At 36.1% G+C, this 19,158-nt stretch overlaps 1 protein-coding gene across 30 annotated transcripts in view; it reads left to right on the top strand.

Annotated features, from left to right (window-relative positions):
• The window catches only part of LOC127952808 (Fc receptor-like protein 5), a 123,116-nt gene that overhangs the window by 57,696 nt on the left and 46,262 nt on the right, over positions 1–19,158 (top strand). For 10 of the 30 annotated variants that reach the window (XM_052551603.1, XM_052551606.1, XM_052551601.1 and 7 more), the window contains 2 exons: positions 5,098–5,268; positions 5,373–5,654. The exons of 19 other annotated variants lie outside the window; for them this stretch is intronic. In XM_052551603.1, the coding sequence (XP_052407563.1) occupies positions 5,098–5,268; positions 5,373–5,654 (453 nt within the window). The remainder of the gene's footprint in view (positions 1–5,097; positions 5,269–5,372; positions 5,655–19,158) is intronic. One more of the 30 variants, XM_052551591.1, reaches the window with a different exon arrangement.

Here is a 19,158-nt window from a genome sequence, read left to right as displayed (position 1 = left end):
AATGTGGGGTATCTATACTTTACTTGGGTAATTATTTTTCAGCCAACTTTTTACTTCTACTCCTTACATTTTCACGCAAGTATCTGTACTTTCTACTCCAAAATAGGTTCGTTACTGCTATTTCATTTCAGCTTGTTTTAATTCCGGCTTGTCATCATTCAAAAAATAAAAATCTAATTAAAAAACTATCCAGATAAATTGCCATCCGAATGGAGCGAATTTGATTGTGGTTGGATGAGAAGTATAAACATATACCATTCCGACACCCTATTGGTCTGTACTCGATCCATCGCACCTGCACATGACACAAATCATATTACACTCCATCAAGGACATAGAGAGTTTTGGGTTCATTTATCAAAAAATATATTTCTTAAAAGTAGGGTATGGAACCGGTATCCGATCGCCTCAGAGTCAGTCCGCTTAAATTTCATATGAAACCGGTGTCAGACCGGTCTCCTCCCCGTCTTTCAGCCCTTAACACATATGAACGAACACATACTTTAATTACACTTATTTAAATATACTTAATTTAATCATAAGCACTTTATACATACACTACGGCGCAAAAGTCTTAGGCACGTTAGTATTTTCACTTAAAAGAATGGTGTTCGGCCAGTTATTTATATATATTTTGCTGTAGTGTGTCAGTATAAAATATCAGTTTACATTTCCAAACATTCATTTTGCCGTTGTCAGACTGCTTTTGCATTCAAAATCGCTCTAGATTAATATTAAAATTAATGTCAAACTGATATTTCCTACTGACACACTACAGCAAAAGATATAAATAACTGGCTTAAAACCCCTTTTTTGGGTGAAAATACTAATGTGCCTAAGACTTTTGCACAGATACTGTACTTTAAAAATGACATTGTTGCTACTTTATAAAGAACTGATTAAAGACAGTGACAGACAGCACTCATTTTAACTAAAAATCAGTGAGTGATAGAGATACAGTAGAAACAATGTGTGTGGTTTTGTATAAAATAATGACCCAGATTGTGAAATACATTTATTAGCCTTAGATTAATAGATTAAGGCCGTATTGCAGGGTTAATTTTTTAACAAATTTGTGCAATTTGCTTGTTGGTAATAAACATTTAAACTGCTATCCATTGTATTTTATGTTGTTGGGTATCACAAAATGGAATATAATATGAAAAAGTAGGTACTGTCTTACATCTTATCCTCCTTTCCCCCACAATGCATTGCATCACATCATGTTGGGGAGCGAATTTACCAAAGCTGCCTTAAAGGTGCTGTAGGGAACTTTTGTAAAAAAATATTTTTTACATATTTATTAAACCTGTCATTATGTCCTGACAGTAGAATATGAGACAGATAATCTGTGAAAAAAAATCAAGCTCCTCTGGCTCCTCCCAGTGCTCCTATTGCCATTTGCAGAAACTCCATCGCTCCCGGTAAAAAATAACCAATCAGAGCAGCGGTCCGTAACTTTGTTTGTGTTCAAAATGTAGAAAAATGTATATAATAAGCAAGTACACCATGAATTCATTTTCCAAACCGTGTTTTTAGCTTGTCCTGATTCACTAGGGTGCACCTATAATAAGTGTTTATATTCGGACTATTTTAGATTGCTTCGGGGGTACCGCGGTGGAGTAACCCAGTACCTTTGTGATTCTTCATAGATATAAACAGAGAGAAGTAGTTCCGGCTACGATGTTCTTCCGCAAGACGCAAGCAGTTCTGTTTATTAACCGCTAGAGCGTCAAAAGTTCCCTACCGCAGCTTTAAGAGCATTGAGAGTGACTAGAGAGACGAGTAGTAGACGAGATTTTTATATTTATGTAGCCTACACAATAATATTCTTTGACACTGTAATCCTTTTGTTTTTAATATTTGGCATGTTTGTGTGATGCGCATCCCTGTGTGTCATAAGCAAAATCAATGCGCACTGTGGACCCGCCCAGAGGCACATTTTCTACCAACGCACTATTTAAATAACAAAAAAACTATTGCACCACTGACTTTGGACTTTAGACCAGGTTTGAGTTGGTCTATGGTGTAATCTATTTTCAGCTCCTTAAAATAGCAATGCATCTTAACACACCTCTTTTTTTAGACCAGTACGCCCATGGGCGCACAAATGGGCGCAAATGCATTTGCTAATTAAACAACATGGTGCTGGACGGGAAAATGCGCCGGACTGAAACTAGCAAACACACTTGCGCTGCACCTTGCGTTGGTGCGCCGAATTGCACCGGTGTATGATAGGGCCCATTGTATTATACCAAATACACAAAATAATGTTCTTTTTAGCAACATGACAGTTGACAAATGAAAGCGATAATTTAGCTATAAAGAAAGTACATAGATTTTGTGTTGCTTTTTAACATTTTTTTTTTTTTTAGATGATTTTTCACAATATATTTATTGTAAACTATCCCTTTAATGTGACCAGTGGCCTAGCATCAGGGCATGCAGGTTATCTAGGTGAATATGGGCCCGGGAAGTTTGTGGGCCCGCCGAGCTGGGGGGAACTTTTAATTGAAAGAAGGAAAGAATAGTGCCTTGAATGGGCCCGGCCCTTGTCCAACAGCTAATGAGAATTCTCTGGATGCCGTGTCTTTTTTCTCTCACATAAATTGATCAAACATAACTCACTGTCTGCAGCTGCAGCTTGGTGGTTCCTTTAAAAAACTAAAACTTTAATTTTACAAACATAAAATGTTCCAAACATATTTCTAAATTACCTTAATAAAGAAACAAAAAAGAAACATGTCCACTTTGCCATTAAAAACTATTTTAATAGCTATTTAATGGCAAAGTGGACATGTTTCCTTTTACTAGGTTTAAAAAATATTATCAGTTAAGTTATATAATCAGTTATATATCACAGAATGTTTCTTTTTTAGAGTCTTACTGCACACAAACTCTTTGTGGCTCTTATATGCAAACTGAATAATAGATGATGTAACAAATGTTTTAAAAAAGTTCATGTGTTAAGTTCATGAGACATTCTGACCTGAGTCCTGCTGCCTCTGCACTAACGTTATGCTAACATCTCACGTTTTATTTTTTCTCAAATTCCATTTGATTTTTTTTCAATTTTTTTTTTTTTTTTTTTTTTTTTCTGGAAATTTGAAATTTTTTCTGACAATTTTTCTTTTTAATGGTTACATTTAATTAATCAAAAAGCATGTCTAATTAATTAAAATCATAACACATACATTTTCACAACAATTTATTAAAAGTTTAACAAAAATTACATGTTTAGGGGCCTATGAAATGTTTAATTTTTTCGTCACCATATGTTTTATTTTTACCTAATTTTGTGTTTAAGCATGTCTAATTATTTAAATTCTGTTGTGTATTTACATTTTTTTTTGTTATCATATGAAGACAAAACATTCATTTATTTTATTTTTTCTTTTAATTATTGAAAATTAAGCAAACTTAATTTTTTGGAAAACGAGACATTCCGCGTTAAACTGTTTTTTAAGACTGGATTCCGCAATTCCGTCCGTGTTTTCTGCATTGCGGAAATCATTGGGCCCTACAATCATATATCAGTTTAAAGAAATATTAACATACAGTAATAATCATGAAATATTTTGATTGGGACTTGAGTGGACTCGGGAATAAGTATGATTCCTAATATGTTCGAGTCCGAGTCAATACCAATTCAAAATGTACACGAGTCCATGACAAGACCCAGACCATTAAAATACGGACTCGAGACTGAGTACAAGTCCGAGTCTCGAGTACTCAACACTGTTTGTGCAGACTGAATGCTAAAGCAATTATTTGCATTTATATATATTTTGTTTAATAACAGTGGAAACTTAAAAATATGCCATCATTTTTGCTCATAAACATAAGAGTATATATAATTCAGAACTGCAAAGGGTCTACTTGGCTTCAATCGCTTTGGCTTCACCGACATGATAAATATGTATAGAATGCTTTAAATTACTATTTTAAAACAAAATAATTCAAATCAAAATCAAGAACTCTTTCATTATGTAATTCGTGAGATGCATTTCTCTCTAAAGGAAGTCCAATGAGGAGATGCCAGATGATGAGTCAGGGTGCAACATTGACTCAGAAAACATTAGTTTATTAAGAAATAGTTAAAATATACAGTGGCATAGCAAGTCAGCCCCTCCATATGCAAAAAAAAATATATATAGAAAATAATAACAATAATAATAATTACGGCCAAAGTTTTTATTATTTGTAGCAAGTCACTCAATTATTGCAGCTTTGTTACTACAAAGTTTCAGTCATTATACATCAAACAATTAATGTGTTTTTATGCTTTTTAATGTGTGAGATAATTCAACTCAGTTTAAACTGTATGTTGATCTATAATATTTTTCTTAAAGGGTTAGTTCACCCAGATAGCAAATTTATGTAATTAATAACTTACCCTAATGTTGTTTCAAACCCGTAAGACCTCCTTATCTGGCTCAGCTCGGTGTTCATCTTCAGTTCTCTCTTCACAGCAGTTCAGTCAGTGTACTGATTGAGTAAATGAATTACTCCGCGATATTGGTTTGTTTGAACTCAGAGGGAGAGTCAGCCACATGAAAAAAAGTTAACAGCTTAATTCATTTGTGGATTAATGCGTATTAGAGATGCGAACCATTTAAAACGATTCAGTTCGATTTGGTGAACTGAATGATTAGTTCGCGAACCGGATATCCAGCTGCTTTGTTTTGAATTCTCTCTCAACAGACACGGAAGAGAAGACAATGCTGAATAAAATCGTAGTTTTTGCTATTTTTGGACCAAAATGTATTTTCGATGCTTAAAAAAATTCTAACGGACCCTCTGATGTCACATGGACTACTTTGATGATGTTTTTCTTACCTTTCTGGACATGGACAGTATACCGTACACACAGCTTCAATGGAGGGACTGAGAGCTCTCGGACTAAATCTAAAATATCTTAAACTGTGTTCCAATGATAAACTGAGGTTTTACGGGTTTGAAACAACATGAGGGTTAATATATAAATTTGCTATCTGGGTGAACTTACCCTTTAAATTTTACAAAAACAAAAATTCAAATGGGCCAGAGGCTGACTCGCTTGTCTGTATAACAGTTGCACATTCTCAATTTATACAGACAACAGTCATCATTATAAGTTGCTCTCAGACAGCAGTAGAGGAGCTGGAGGAAACTACACTGACAGTTCTGTTGATCAAATACACACAGGAGTTTATGTGTGCAGCGCAGAGAGAGGAAAACCTGCCTATAAAACAAACATCAGCAACATGCAGCCACTATGGGTCACCGGTCAGTATTTATTACATATATATATATATATATTTTTTTTTTTTTTCATTATTGAATATACAAATTAAAACATTTCTAAATTGTTGCTGTAATTGTCTTCTCAGGTGTTTCTCCTCCAGTTTCTCTGATCATCAGTCCCAACAGAACTCAACACTTCACATATGTCTCTCTCTCTCTGAGCTGTGAGGACCAGAGTAACTTTACCGGATGGACAGTGAGAAGATACACAGACCATGGGCAGCTGGAAGATTGTTTACTATCACGCTGGGGATCACAAAAAGGATCTACGTGTAAAATCATCTCCACTGACCCATCATACACTGGAGTGTACTGGTGTCAGTCAGAATCTGGAGATAGCTATAACCTTGTTAATATCACTGTACACAGTGAGTATATATGTCTGTATATATTCATTACACTTGAAGTTTAAAGTAGGTCCATAAAGCTGGTTAGTACAGGAACCAGCAGGTTTTAAATTAGGCCTGCTTGTGCGCACCTATAAGCTTGCTATATTCATAAATGCAGTTTTTGAGGGAATGTCCAGTGGAAACTAAATGAACTGCGACACAATAAGATGTTCTGAAAGTGTGATCACTCTGCTTACAGAAGGTTGTGATAGACTCATATCATCACTATTGCACTGTTGCATTTTTGCAGTTGCCAAATATCGTAACGTAGTGATTGCTTTAATTTCTGCCGCTATGGCATTTCTGCACTGTGTCAGAGATGTTAGCACGTCTCTAATAAGATCAGTCACAAACATGATTGCTGCACGATCTAGGCAAGGCAAGTTTATTTGGTAACACTTTAGAATACTGTTTCTTACTTACTACATAACTAATTAGGAATTATTGAAGAACTAACAGGTGATTATTCATTAACACTTAACTCACTACTGTTAACTACTAAGAAAGATGTGTTAACTAATCAGTATGTAATATAATTTTATGATTGTGTTAAGTAACAGTTAGCTAATCAGTAACTAATATATTCTGTGATACCTCCTGAATAACTACTATTAATTATCTACTAGTTAAGGTTCAAGAAAAATAACTATGAAATAACTACTTCTGAACAGTTATACGCAAAAAAAACACTATAATAATCAGGCTGTGTCCCACAAATCAAGTACTTGAGTAAAAGTACAGATACCCCAATAAAATATTACTCCAGTAAAATTTTCAAAATTACTTGAAAAGGACAAGTACAAAGAACTACTACAGTAGCAACTTTGTTACAGCCCAATTATTAGCCTATAATGGAAATGAAATATGGATTTAGTTTACTTATAAATATTTAACTTTTGATTATGAAATGTTTGTTACATTAATTAAAATGTGGGCAGTATACATGTTAAAATGGAATAAAATATGCTGTATTAAGAAATGTTCTCATCTGAAATAAACAGATGAGAGTATTTTACAAAGTTTATGATTACTTTTATATGTTGTTCTTAGTCAAAATGATGTAGTTTATTATTTACTAGGTTCACTTTAGAATTCTGTAAGTTCTGCAAAATTATCTGATAATTCTTTATTAATTACTAATGGGTTCCCTATGTTTTCACTTTAGAATACTGTTTCAGATTCTAAGTAATTTTTCAGGAATTATTTGATAATTAATTATTAATTACTAATCGGTTCCCTATGTTTTCACTTTAGAATACTGTTTCAGATTCTAAGTAATTCTTCAGGAATTATTTGATAATTAATTATTAATTACTAATGGGTTCCCTATGTTTTCACTTTAGAATACTGTTTCAGATTCTAATTAATTCTTCAGGAATTATTTGATAATTAATTATTAATTACTAATCGGTTCCCTATGTTTTCACTTTAGAATACTGTTTCAGATTCTAAGTAATTCTTCAGGAATTATTTGATAATTAATTATTAATTACTAATCGGTTCCCTATGTTTTCACTTTAGAATACTGTTTCAGATTCTAATTAATTCTTCAGGAATTATTTGATAATTCTTTATTAATTACTAATCGGTTCCCTATGTTTTCACTTTAGAATACTGTAACGATATGAACTTCTTAATCATCGGGAAGAAGGAGGCGGGAACCGGCGCACAATCAAAACACTTTAATAATCAAAAATAAATACAAAACGGCACAAATAAAAAGCAAACATAAAATAATGTCCCAGGCCTGGTCCTCTCTCGTCCTTCACGGTCGTCACTCCAGTTTTATATCCTTCCATCTCCTACGTGGGACTCGATACTGGCGGTGGGGCGCAGGTGTAGCTCATCTCCAATCACTACACCTGGCCTCACTCCTCGTTCCCACGCCTCTCGGCCCCGCCCCACTCGCCACAAATACTGTTTCAGATTCGAAGTAATTCTTGAGGAATTATCTAATAATTCAGCCTGATCTCACAATCAAAACGTACATATTTAGACGTAAATTAAAACTGTCCAATACGTATGTGCCTTTACGTATTTACAGTGTTGTTTACGTATTATCTGGACGTAATTACAGGTTCGATATGTAACTAAATTTACATAAAAACAACCTAAAATACATACAGATAGAACGTGTTCTCTGACCAGTCAGTTATCCATAGAAAAATGCGTAACCCCACCCGAACCTAAACCTACCCAATTTATACAGAATGTTAAAAGAATAAAACATAATAAAACACAATTTTAGTAAAAATATAACATTAAAACGTTATTTTGAGCCACTAACGTTAATTCTACACCTACTCCTAAACCTACCAATAACCATTTCTTAAAACTACATAACGTTACTGTTATAAATAAACAAATAACAGACAAACAAACTTAACATTAATCATTTATTTTTTGCGAAAAGATCAAAAGTGGTACCAAAAGTAGTTCAAATGATAATGAGTTCCAGTCGCAGTCCTCTCTGGAGGTAATAGTTTTTATAAGGTACAGAGCCGAATTTAATTTATTAATCCGTGAAATTATGAATCTGTCTTCTCTCCGTGAAGGCGCACTGGCGCAGTACTGATTTCAAATGTCTATCAACTGAAACAAGGCATGTCGCAATCTGTGACGAATTAGGTGAGAACCAATGAGAGTTCGATATCAGTGCCGTAAACCGTGTCGTAACGTTTCTCGAGGGTGGCGCACTGGCGCTATTTTCACATTCAAATCAAATAACGAGCGCGGGCTTTGACTATGTGATGGTCGCTGTTACTGAGAATGAAGATGAAGATCGATTGATAAAGGGCCGAATTTGGATATGTTCCTTGCAAACTTCTGGATTCTAAAGATATGGAGTACAGCAAACAAATAAAATGGATGTGATTTGTAATTTCATGCTGTGCTTTTGTGTATCTATGGTTGTAATGCCACTCATTGGATAGGAGAAAAATGCACAGCAAAATATTGCAAAATGTTTCAGGTTCAAAATAAGTCATTCAGAATTATTTGATCATTAATTATTAATTACTAATGGGTTCCCTATGTTTTCACTTTAGAATACTGTTTCAGATTCTAAGTAATTCTTGAGGAATTATCTAATAATTATTTATTAATTACTAATGGTTTCCCAACATTTCCACTTTAGAATAGGTTTAATGTTTCAGGTTCAAAATAAGTCCTGCAGAATTATTTTATAATTAATTATTAATTAATAATGGGTTGCCTATGTTTTCACTTTAGAATACTGTTTCAGATTCTAAGTAATTCTTCAGGAATTATCTGATAATTCTTTGTTAATTACTAATGGGTTCCCAATATTTTCACTTTAGAATAGGCCTAATGTTTCAGGTTCAAAATAAGTCCTGCATAATTATTTTATAATTCTTTATTAATTACAAATTGGGTACCTGTATTTTCACTTTTCCTGGTATATATATATATATATATATATATATATATATATATATATATATATATATATATATATATATATATATATATATATATATATATATATATATATATATATAATGTGGTATATGCTGAGGAGGCACACATACAGTACTGTATATAAAATATAAAAACTAAGGTAAGTTATCACAAGGCACTGGAGTGGGGTTCCTACTACAAGGTGATTTCTTACAAAACACACTCACAAAACAATTTACTAAATAGGCAAAACCTCTATAAAATGTATTGCATTTATTAATATTGCATTTTCATACTACTGCTATTATTGCTAATAGCATTTATATGAAAGGGTCACAATTCAATGTAATTGTGTAAAACTGTCCATTAGTAGTTACTTCATAGTTATTTTTCTAGAACACTAAGTAGTAGATAATCAATAGTAGTTCTTCAGGAGGTATGACAGAATACATTAGTTATTGATTAGCTAACTGTTACTTAACATAATCATAAAATTATATTACATACTGATTAATTAACACATCTTCCTTAGTAGTTAACAGTAGTGAGTTAAGTGTTAATGAATAATCACCTGTTAGTTCTTCAATAATTCCTTATAAGTTATGTAGTAAGTAAGAAACAGTATTCTAAAGTGTTATCGTTTATTTATATAGCACATTTCGTACACAATGGTAATGCAAAGTGCTTTAAATAAAAGAAAGTAAAATAATCATGAAGAAAAATAATAACAAAAATAAAACAAGCAATTTTAAAACTTTTAAAATGATTAAAACATTTACTTAAAATGAATTTAAAAACAGTTAAATGTGATAGACATTATCTAATCTATAGCAGCTAATTAACTCCCTGTCATCCATTGTTTGCAACACATTTCTTCCGCCTCTTCATCTTTCTGCCATTTTCTCTGCTGCTAAAGAAACTCTTAAGCCTCTTAAAATTCCTTGTCTGTGCTCCTAACAAGTTTGACTTTAAGACCTCTTTTAAGGGTTAAGATGCTTTCTGAATTACTTTTTTCTTTACTAGGATTTTTTCTTTAATTTTAAGAGTAAACGCCCACATTTCTAAGAATTTTCTTAGAATTTTGTCACTAGGAGCTACTTTTGCAGTAAGATTCTTTATGAATACGGGCCCAGGGCTCTACATTAACACTTCATTAATGCCAGACAAGTAACATCAGTAACCAAAAATAACTATGTAAACACCAAAATGCAAGTATTATTCTGATTTAATTACATTTAGAGTAAGTGTCAAATAGTATATATAGCTACTACTGTATATATTGCATTTATTTATGGAATAAGGTTGCGCTGATAAGGCAAAGCTCACGCAGCCTCTCCAGGAGAAATCAAAACGCACAACACTTAAAAAACTCAGGTTGTACTAGTCGGCCCTGTTTGAAAGTGTTTATTTTTTATGTTTGTTCTATTTATTTATTTGTGCTGCTTACACAATGTTTAAGTTTTTTTCTGGTTTGTAGGTGTCCAGGTACAGAACCCAAATAATCAAAAGTAAAATAGCACTGCATAGTCTTCAATGTAAAAATTCAATTCAATTCAATTCAAGTTTATCTGTATAGCACTTCTTACAATACAAATCGTTACAAAGCAACTTTACAGAAAATTATGTTTCTACAATATTTAGTAGTAGCTTATGGAGGTGACTGTCAGTTTGTGCACGTTTGACAGGATTTTTAGAAAAAATGAATACAAGACGTAGTCAGCTAGACGATGAACATTATTAATATTATTAATTAATAATTATTATATGATTCAGTCACACTTGTAGCAATATTTGTTAGTTCTGTTTGTTGATTCAGGGTTAGCATAATGGTGAGGTCCTCTGAGGGTCAGCATCATCTCTTCTCAGGTGTTCTGATTCCAGACTGGAGCTTGTGTAAATCTTAGTTACATCCCGTGGCAAAACATAGAAACAAAATAGAGACATCATTAGCATAGCTTCCTGATCCAATAAAACTAAAATTAGTTTAATCCAAGCGAATGAATAAAAATGCACATGTTATCAGATGCAACTACACTCACAATTTAAGAGATACATTAGTTGAATGCTTGGTGAAAGAGATGCGTTTTTAATCTAGATTTAAACAGAGAGAGTGTGTCTGAACCCCGAACATTATCAGGAAGGCTATTCCAGAGTTTGGGAGCCAAATGTGAAAAAGCTCTACCTCCTTTAGTGGACTTTGCTATCCTAGGAACTACCAAAAGTCCAGCGTTTTGTGACCTTAGGGTGCGTGATGGGTTGTAGCGTGGTAGAAGGCTAGTTAGGTTTCGAAGGATCTAAACCATTTAGGGCCTTATAGGTAAGTAATGATAATTTGTAACTAGTACGGAACTTAATACTGTAGGTAGCCAGTGCAGAGACTGTAAAATTGGGGTAATATGATCATATTTTCTTGACCTGGTAAGGACTCTAGCTTCTGCATTTTGGACTACCTGTAGCTTGTTTATTGACGAAGCAGGACAACCACCTAGAAGTGCATTACAATAGTCCAGTCTAGAGGTCATAAATGCATGAACTAGCTTTTCTGCATCAGAAACAGATAACATGTTTCGTAGCTTTGCAATGTTTCTAAGATGGAAGAATGCAGTTTTTGTAACATTGGAAATATGATTTTTGCTGGAAATAAGACAAATTGCTGTCTAATATAACACCCAGATTTCTGACTGTAGAGGAAGTAACAGTACATCCGTCTAGTTGCAAATTGTAATCTACAAGATTCTGTGTAGTGTTTTTTTGTCCAATAATTAATATCTGTGTCTTATACGAATTTAATTGGAGAAAATTATTTGTCATCCAATCTTTTACATTTTTAACACACTCTGTTAGCTTAGATAATTGAGAAGTTTCATCTGGTCTCGTTGAGATATATAGCTGAGTATCAGCATAACAGTGGAAGCTAATTCCGTATTTTCTAATAATATTACCAAGGGGCAACATGTATATTGAAAATAGAAGGGGACCTAGGACGGATCCTTTTGGCACTCCATATTTTACTGATGATAAATGAGATGACACCCCATTTAAGTAAACAAAATGGTAGCGATCGGACAGGTAGGATCTAAACCATCTTAGAGCCTGCCCTTGAATACCTGTATAGTTTTGTAATCGATCTATGAGTATGTCATGATCTATGGTGTCGAACGCAGCTCTAAGATCAAGTAAGACTAGAAATGAGATGCAGCCTTGATCTGACGCAAGGAGCAGGTCATTTGTAATTTTAACAAGTGCAGTTTCTGTGCTATCGTGGGGCCTGAAACTTGACTGAAATTCTTCATACAGATCATTTTTATGCAGGAAGGTGCTCAATTGAGCAGACACAACTTTTTCTAACATTTTTGACATAAATGGAAGATTTGAAATAGGCCTATAATTTGCCATTACACTAGGATCTAGTTTTGGTTTCTTAATAAGAGGCTTGATAACCGCCAGCTTGAATGGTTTTGGGACGTGACCTAAAGATAACGACGAGTTAATGATATTGAGAAGCGGTTCTTCGGCTACAGGTAACAACTCTTTCAGTAATTTAGTGGGTACAGGATCTAATAAACATGTTGTTGGTTTAGATACAGTGATAAGTTTATTTAGCTCTTCTTGTCCTATGGTTGTAAAGCACTGCAGTTTATCTTTGGGTGCGATGGATGAAACTGAAGTGTTAGACGCTGTAGAATTTACATTCGCTATTGTATTTCTAATGTTATCTATTTTATCAGTGAAGAAATTCATAAAGTCATTACTATTTAACGTTGTTGGAATATTTGAATCCGGTGGCATCTGGTAATTTGTTAATTTAGCCACTGTGCTAAATAAAAACCTTGGATTGTTTTGGTTATTTTCTATGAGTTTGTGTATATACTCTGCCCTAGCAGTTTTTAGAGCCTGTCTGTAGCTGGACATACTGTTTTTCCATGCAATTCTAAAAACTTCCAAGTTAGTTTTTCTCCATTTGCGTTTAAGACTACGGGTTTCTTTCTTGAGAGAGTGAGTATTACTGTTATACCATGGCACAGTACGTTTTTCTCTAACCTTTTTCAATTTGATGGGGGCAACAGTTTTTAATGTATTAGAGAAAATAGTGCCCATGTTGTCAGTCATTTCGTCTAATTCATGTGTATTTTTGGGTACAGATAGCAGTTGAGATAGATCAGCCAGGTTATTTGCGAATCTTTCTTTGTTGGCTGGAACAATAGTTCTGCCCAGACGGTAACGCTGAGACATATAGTTAATATCAGTTAAACGCAGCATGCACGATACAAGGAAATGGTCTGTAATATCTTCACTTTGAGATACAATATCTATAGCAGTAAGATCGATTCCATGCGATATAAACAAATCTAGTGTATGATTAAAACGATGAGTGGGCCCGGTGACATTTTGCTTGACTCCAAAAGAGTTTATTAGGTCAGTAAACGCAAGTCATAATGTATAAAAATTAAATATACAGTCAAAAAAAAAATTATTTAGACACCTTCAACATTTCTCACATTATGACAGTTTATTTGCTATAGTTTAGAAAATGGTAGGGCTGCAGTACTCGGGTCCGGACTCCTGACTAGAGACATTTTTGCTATCGTCTCGGACTTGTCTCGGACTCGTTGCTTTTGCACTCGGACTTGTCTCGGACTTGGCAAGTTTACTCACCAAATGTTCTCCATGGTCTTGAACGAGTCCAGCAAAAAATCACTAATAATAATAATTATTATTCTTCAAAATAAAAACACATTTGCATATTGTGACTGAAAACATGTGGAAAACGCTAGGCGCGCCACTTTCTCCTTTTTTCCAAAGCACTCTGCAGCCTGCGATCTCTGCTCGTGCTCCAGTGACGTCTGCTGTTGATAGGCAACCATGACCTCCTCTCCATGAAGACGCAGAAGTTTCAGCAAAGGATAAATGGATTTCCAGCACTAAAAATCCCTGGCACCCCTTGCAATAAATTCATTTTAAAATGGCTATCCTTGTACAGCTATGATCAGCTGTTTGAACGCGACTGAATCAATTCAATGCGCACATTTTCATTACGCAGAACTCTTTAAGCAAGTCTTAATGTTTGGTGAACTTCACTAAACAAATGTGTGTGTGCTGCGAAAACCAGCAAAATATAAAGATGCAAACATGTAGGACAAGTAGAAAATGTATCCATATCTAAGCTGATTATTAGCCTACTCTTGAGAGCGAACAGGTTTGGTTTTTGAGAGACTGAAACGCACAGCGTGGCTGTTTGAATGGTGAGCGCGCTGTGCTTATTCATTCGTTTCATATCGTAGCTTAAGGTTTAAATCATTTTCTTTTAAATATATATAAATAATACACATATATATTTATATATATATACAGTCATGCCCACAAATATTGGCACCCTTGGCAAATATGATCAAATAAGGCTGTGAAAATTAATCTGCACTGTTAATCCTTTTGATGTTTTATTTGAAAAATTCACAAAAATGTATAGTTTCATTGGATAATAAGAATTTAAAATGGGGGGAAATATCATTATGAAATAAATGTTTTTCTCTAATACACATTGGCCACAATGAAGGACACCCTTTTATTGAATTATTTTTTAAACCTCCATTTGCCAGTTTAACAGCTCAAAACTGTCTCCTATAATGCCTGATGAGGTTAGAGAACACCTGACAAGAGATCAGAGACCATTCCTTCATCCAGAATCACTCCAGACCCTTCAGATTCCCAGCTTCTCCTCTTCAGTTCACTCCTCCCATTTTCTGTAGAGTTCAGGTCAGAGGACTGGAATGGCTATAGCAGAAGCTTGGTTTTGAGCTCAGTGACCTATTTCTGTGTTGTTTTGAGGTTTGTGTTTGGATTATTGTACGGTTCAATGATTCAAACATGGCCCATTAGAGTCAGTCACTTTTTGATTTTTTATCTGTTGGTATTTAATAGAATCCATGATGCCATGTATCTAAACAAGATGTCCAGGAGCTCCAGCAGAAATATTGGCCCACAACATCAAAACTACAGCTGTATATTTCATTGTACACATGGGGTACTTTTTATCCCTGTTTTCACCAAACCCATCTTGAGTGTTTACTGCTAAAAAGCTCATTTTTAGTTTCATCTGATCATAGAAGCCAGTCCCATTTGAAGTTCCAGTCGTGTCTGATAACTGAATATGCTTTAGTTTGTTTTTGGATGAGCTAACAACATGTCCTCCCAAACAACATGTGTTGATGTAGGTTCTTTTTGACAATTTTTTAAAAGGTTTTCTGAACCAGAAACTCAACTATTTTCTGCAATTCTCCAGCTATGATCCTTGGAGAGTCTTTAGCCACTCAAACTGACCTCCTCACCATGCATTAGGACGATATAGACACACAACCTCTTCCAGGCAGTTTTCTAACATTTTCTGTTGATTGGAAATTCTTAATTATTGTCCTGATGGTGGAAATGGGAATTGTCACTGCTCTAGCTATTTTCTTAAAGCCACTTCACCAATTTGTGAAGCTCAATCATCTTTTGCTGCACATCAGAAATATATTCTTTGGTTTTTCTGATTAAGATGGATGATTACCCCATTTGGGATTTGTTTTCCCTCCACTTTATATTTCTGTGAAACAGGAAGCATTGGCTGGATAATTTCATGTTTATAATCATGTTGGAGTGCTCAAAATTGTGAATATGAATGGGAATATACTTCAGAGATATTTTACTGATAAAAATTTCTACGGGTGCCAATAATTGTGTCCAACAAGTTTTGAGAAAAACATTAATTTCATAATGATATTTCCCCTCCGTTTTAAATTCTTATTATCCGATGAAAGGATACATTTTTGTGAATTTTTCAAATAAAACATCAAAAGGATTAACAATGCAGATTAATTTTCACAGCCTTATTTGATCATATTTGGAAAGGGTGCAAATATTTGTGGGCATGACTGTATATATATATATATATATATATATATATATATATATATAGGTTTTTTTTTTCTTTTGATGACTCCCCTCATCCCCTGAGGTAACAACAATTGAAGGGGTTTTATATACAGCAGTCAACAGACGACCTTATAAAAAATAATAAATCCTTTTATTAGTTTGTGGATTTACTTGAGCTAGAAAGAGCTACTGAACATAAATAAAATATGCAAAAGGATTTAAAAAAATACCCTTAGAATAGGGTGACCACATGAGATTGGCTTAAATTCGGGACAGGCTTATGATATTAGACTTTGTAGCCTATAATAAAAGATAATGAATTTCAAACCTTAACTAAACACATTTTTATTCAAAGATCAACCGTCTGTCATTACTCTTTAGTCTGCCACAAGAAACAGCAACATTAAAATCATGAACTCAAATGTCGTTGTAAAAAAAAAAAAAACAATGACTGTTGTAACAGTGCGTAAATCAGACCTTTCTGTAATGCTAACGCTAATAAGCTTAAACGAAAATAACAAAAAAATTGTGTAGCGCAGTATTTTTTGTACACAGTGCCGCGAACTGTCAATCCTGTACGAGTGCATTACTGTCCTCCTCGCAGCTGCAGAAACTTGTGCTCTCTTCATCAAGCTTTAAAACAAAAAGGTCGTACTGTCGTACAGTGTGCATATAGATTAATTTGATAAATGAATATCTAAATTCGTGCCTATGCGATGGTATTTTTTTAGAACTTAGAAAAAAGATGATGCAGCCAATGAGCGGCCGGCGGGGGATGGTTGCAGGAAGAGAGTTTTTAATGTTTATCAGACAATAACTACTCAAGATTTTGATTTAGTATAATTTTTGGGACAATTAGGGCCAGATTCGGGACAACAGTTTAGATTTCGGGACTGTCCCGAATTTTTCGGGACAACTGGTCACCCTACCTGAAAGAGCTACTGTATTACTTCATTAGCTTGCGTCTGACCTGCAGTGATATCACTCAGGTTTGGTGGGGTGTCAGCCAGCAAGTCATCTGATTCTGACCGTTTTGTTTTAGTACTTAGAGTCTGAAGCCAGGATAGCATATTAAGTATATAGGACAATCACGACAAGACTAGGATAACAAGGGGGGCGGGGAAAGGGAACGAGACAACACAAGCACATGGCCCAAAGACAAGGCCATGTGCTTGTACACAAAACACGGGTCTGTCATGATCCTGCCTCTAGACTAGAGAAAAGTCAGGACATGATGGCAGGACCATGACAGAACCCCTCCCTTAAGGAGCGGCTTCGAGACGCTCCCTAAGGGAACATCAAACGCGGGACATGACTGACTGGGATAGAGACAAAAACCAACACGACATGACAAATAGTAATAAGGGCAAACATGAAAACACAACTATAGGGTTAGGGTGGCATATCAAAAAAAACAAACAGGGAAGGGGAGGAGGCGGGACCACAAAGTTCATGGGGGAGAGACCAGGGTGGGTGGGTGGGGCAGGAGTCTTAGGAGGACGGGACGAAGGCTGACAACGAGGGGTTCGGGCAGGTCGGGGAGGTCTAGGGTGGGGAGTGGTCTCAGGACCATTAACAACAGAGGACATGACAGGAGAACTCACGTGACACGGGGAAACACCTACTGGACACGGGGAAACACCTACTGGACACGGGGGGACAACATCTACTGGACACGGGGGGACAACATCTACTGGACACGGGGGGACAACATCTACTGGACACGGGGGGACAACATCTACTGGACACGGGGGGACAACAGGACACGGGACATCTACGGGACACGGGGCAACATTCACGGGACACGGGGCCACATCAACAGGACACAATGACTACATCGGCAGGACAAGGGGCAACACTCACGGGACACGGGGAGACGACATCTACGGGACACGGGGAGACAACGGCAGGACACTCGGGATTTCTGGGGACAGGGTCTGGGGACAAGACAGGACTGGTGGGGATTTACAGGATCTGGACGAGACGGGACAAATAATCAGACAAGGCTTTGGCGGCTATAATAACCGGCATCTCCTTACGAGATGAGACAGACTGTATCAAAGTTTCTGCTGCAGAGTCGGCCGCGGCTCTCTCCTCCACCCTCACGACAGCAGACTTGAAAACTGTTCTCTTATTCACTGGCTCGAGCACGCCAGCGCTCTCCGCTGCTGGCTCGGGCACGCCAGCGCTCTCCGCTGCTGGCTCGGGCACGCCAGCGCTCTCGGACGAGTATGGGAGGGTGACCCCCTTCCTGTCGGTGGGGGATGACATCCAACATTGACGACGAAACTCCAAATGGGATTGAGGAGTGGAGGACATCCTGTCTGCTGAGTTCCTATTTGGTCGGTTCATTCTGTTACGAGGAGGGGTTGGGAGGAACTCAAGTGCAGACAGGATTTACTGAACACAGGATTTATTAGGCAAAAGGGGAAAACAAAACCCACGAGGGGGAAAACAAGGACTAGGGTAGACACTAAATAACTCTACAAAACACAATAAACAAGGAAAACAAAGACTCTGAACACTAACTACTAACAAACACTCACGGTAGAACAACGACTTGTTTGAGGGGTTACAAGGACATGATATCTCAGGAAGCTGACTGGTAGGAACACATAAGTAGAACAGTTTGAGGAAACAATGAACCGACAAAAGACAGAGCACACTAGGAGATCTAAATAGGGGAACTAATCAAGACACGACAGGTGGCACAGATAGGACAATCACGACAAGACTAGGATAACAAGGGGGGCGGGGCAAGGGAACGAGACAACACAAGCACATGGCCCAAAGACAAGGCCATGTGCTTGTACACAAAACACGGGTCTGTCATGATCCTGCCTCTAGACTAGAGAAAAGTCAGGACATGATGGCAGGACCATGACAGCGCATTTCTCACACCCTCTCCAGCCACGTTGAGTTGTTGACATTAACATCGGCAAAAGCTACGCATTCGCTTATCACTTGTAAAACTCAAGGTTGTATGGGTAATGTATTCTCTGCTCTCGGTGGGACGAATTAGGAAGCTTGCATTGTGAAGGGCGCTATGAAAAGCGGCAGCACAGGAAAAAGATTAAAACCTCTATCAAAACAGATGTCCAAATGAGCGTACCGGTACGCTAAAAGCACGTTCTGGGCGCATGGAAAGGTG

Source organism: Carassius gibelio, chromosome B3 (genome assembly GCF_023724105.1).
Source record: "Carassius gibelio isolate Cgi1373 ecotype wild population from Czech Republic chromosome B3, carGib1.2-hapl.c, whole genome shotgun sequence".
NCBI lineage: Eukaryota > Metazoa > Chordata > Actinopteri > Cypriniformes > Cyprinidae > Carassius > Carassius gibelio.
Note: the sequence above shows the minus strand (reverse complement) of the source record. Positions and strands in the feature narration are given on the sequence as shown.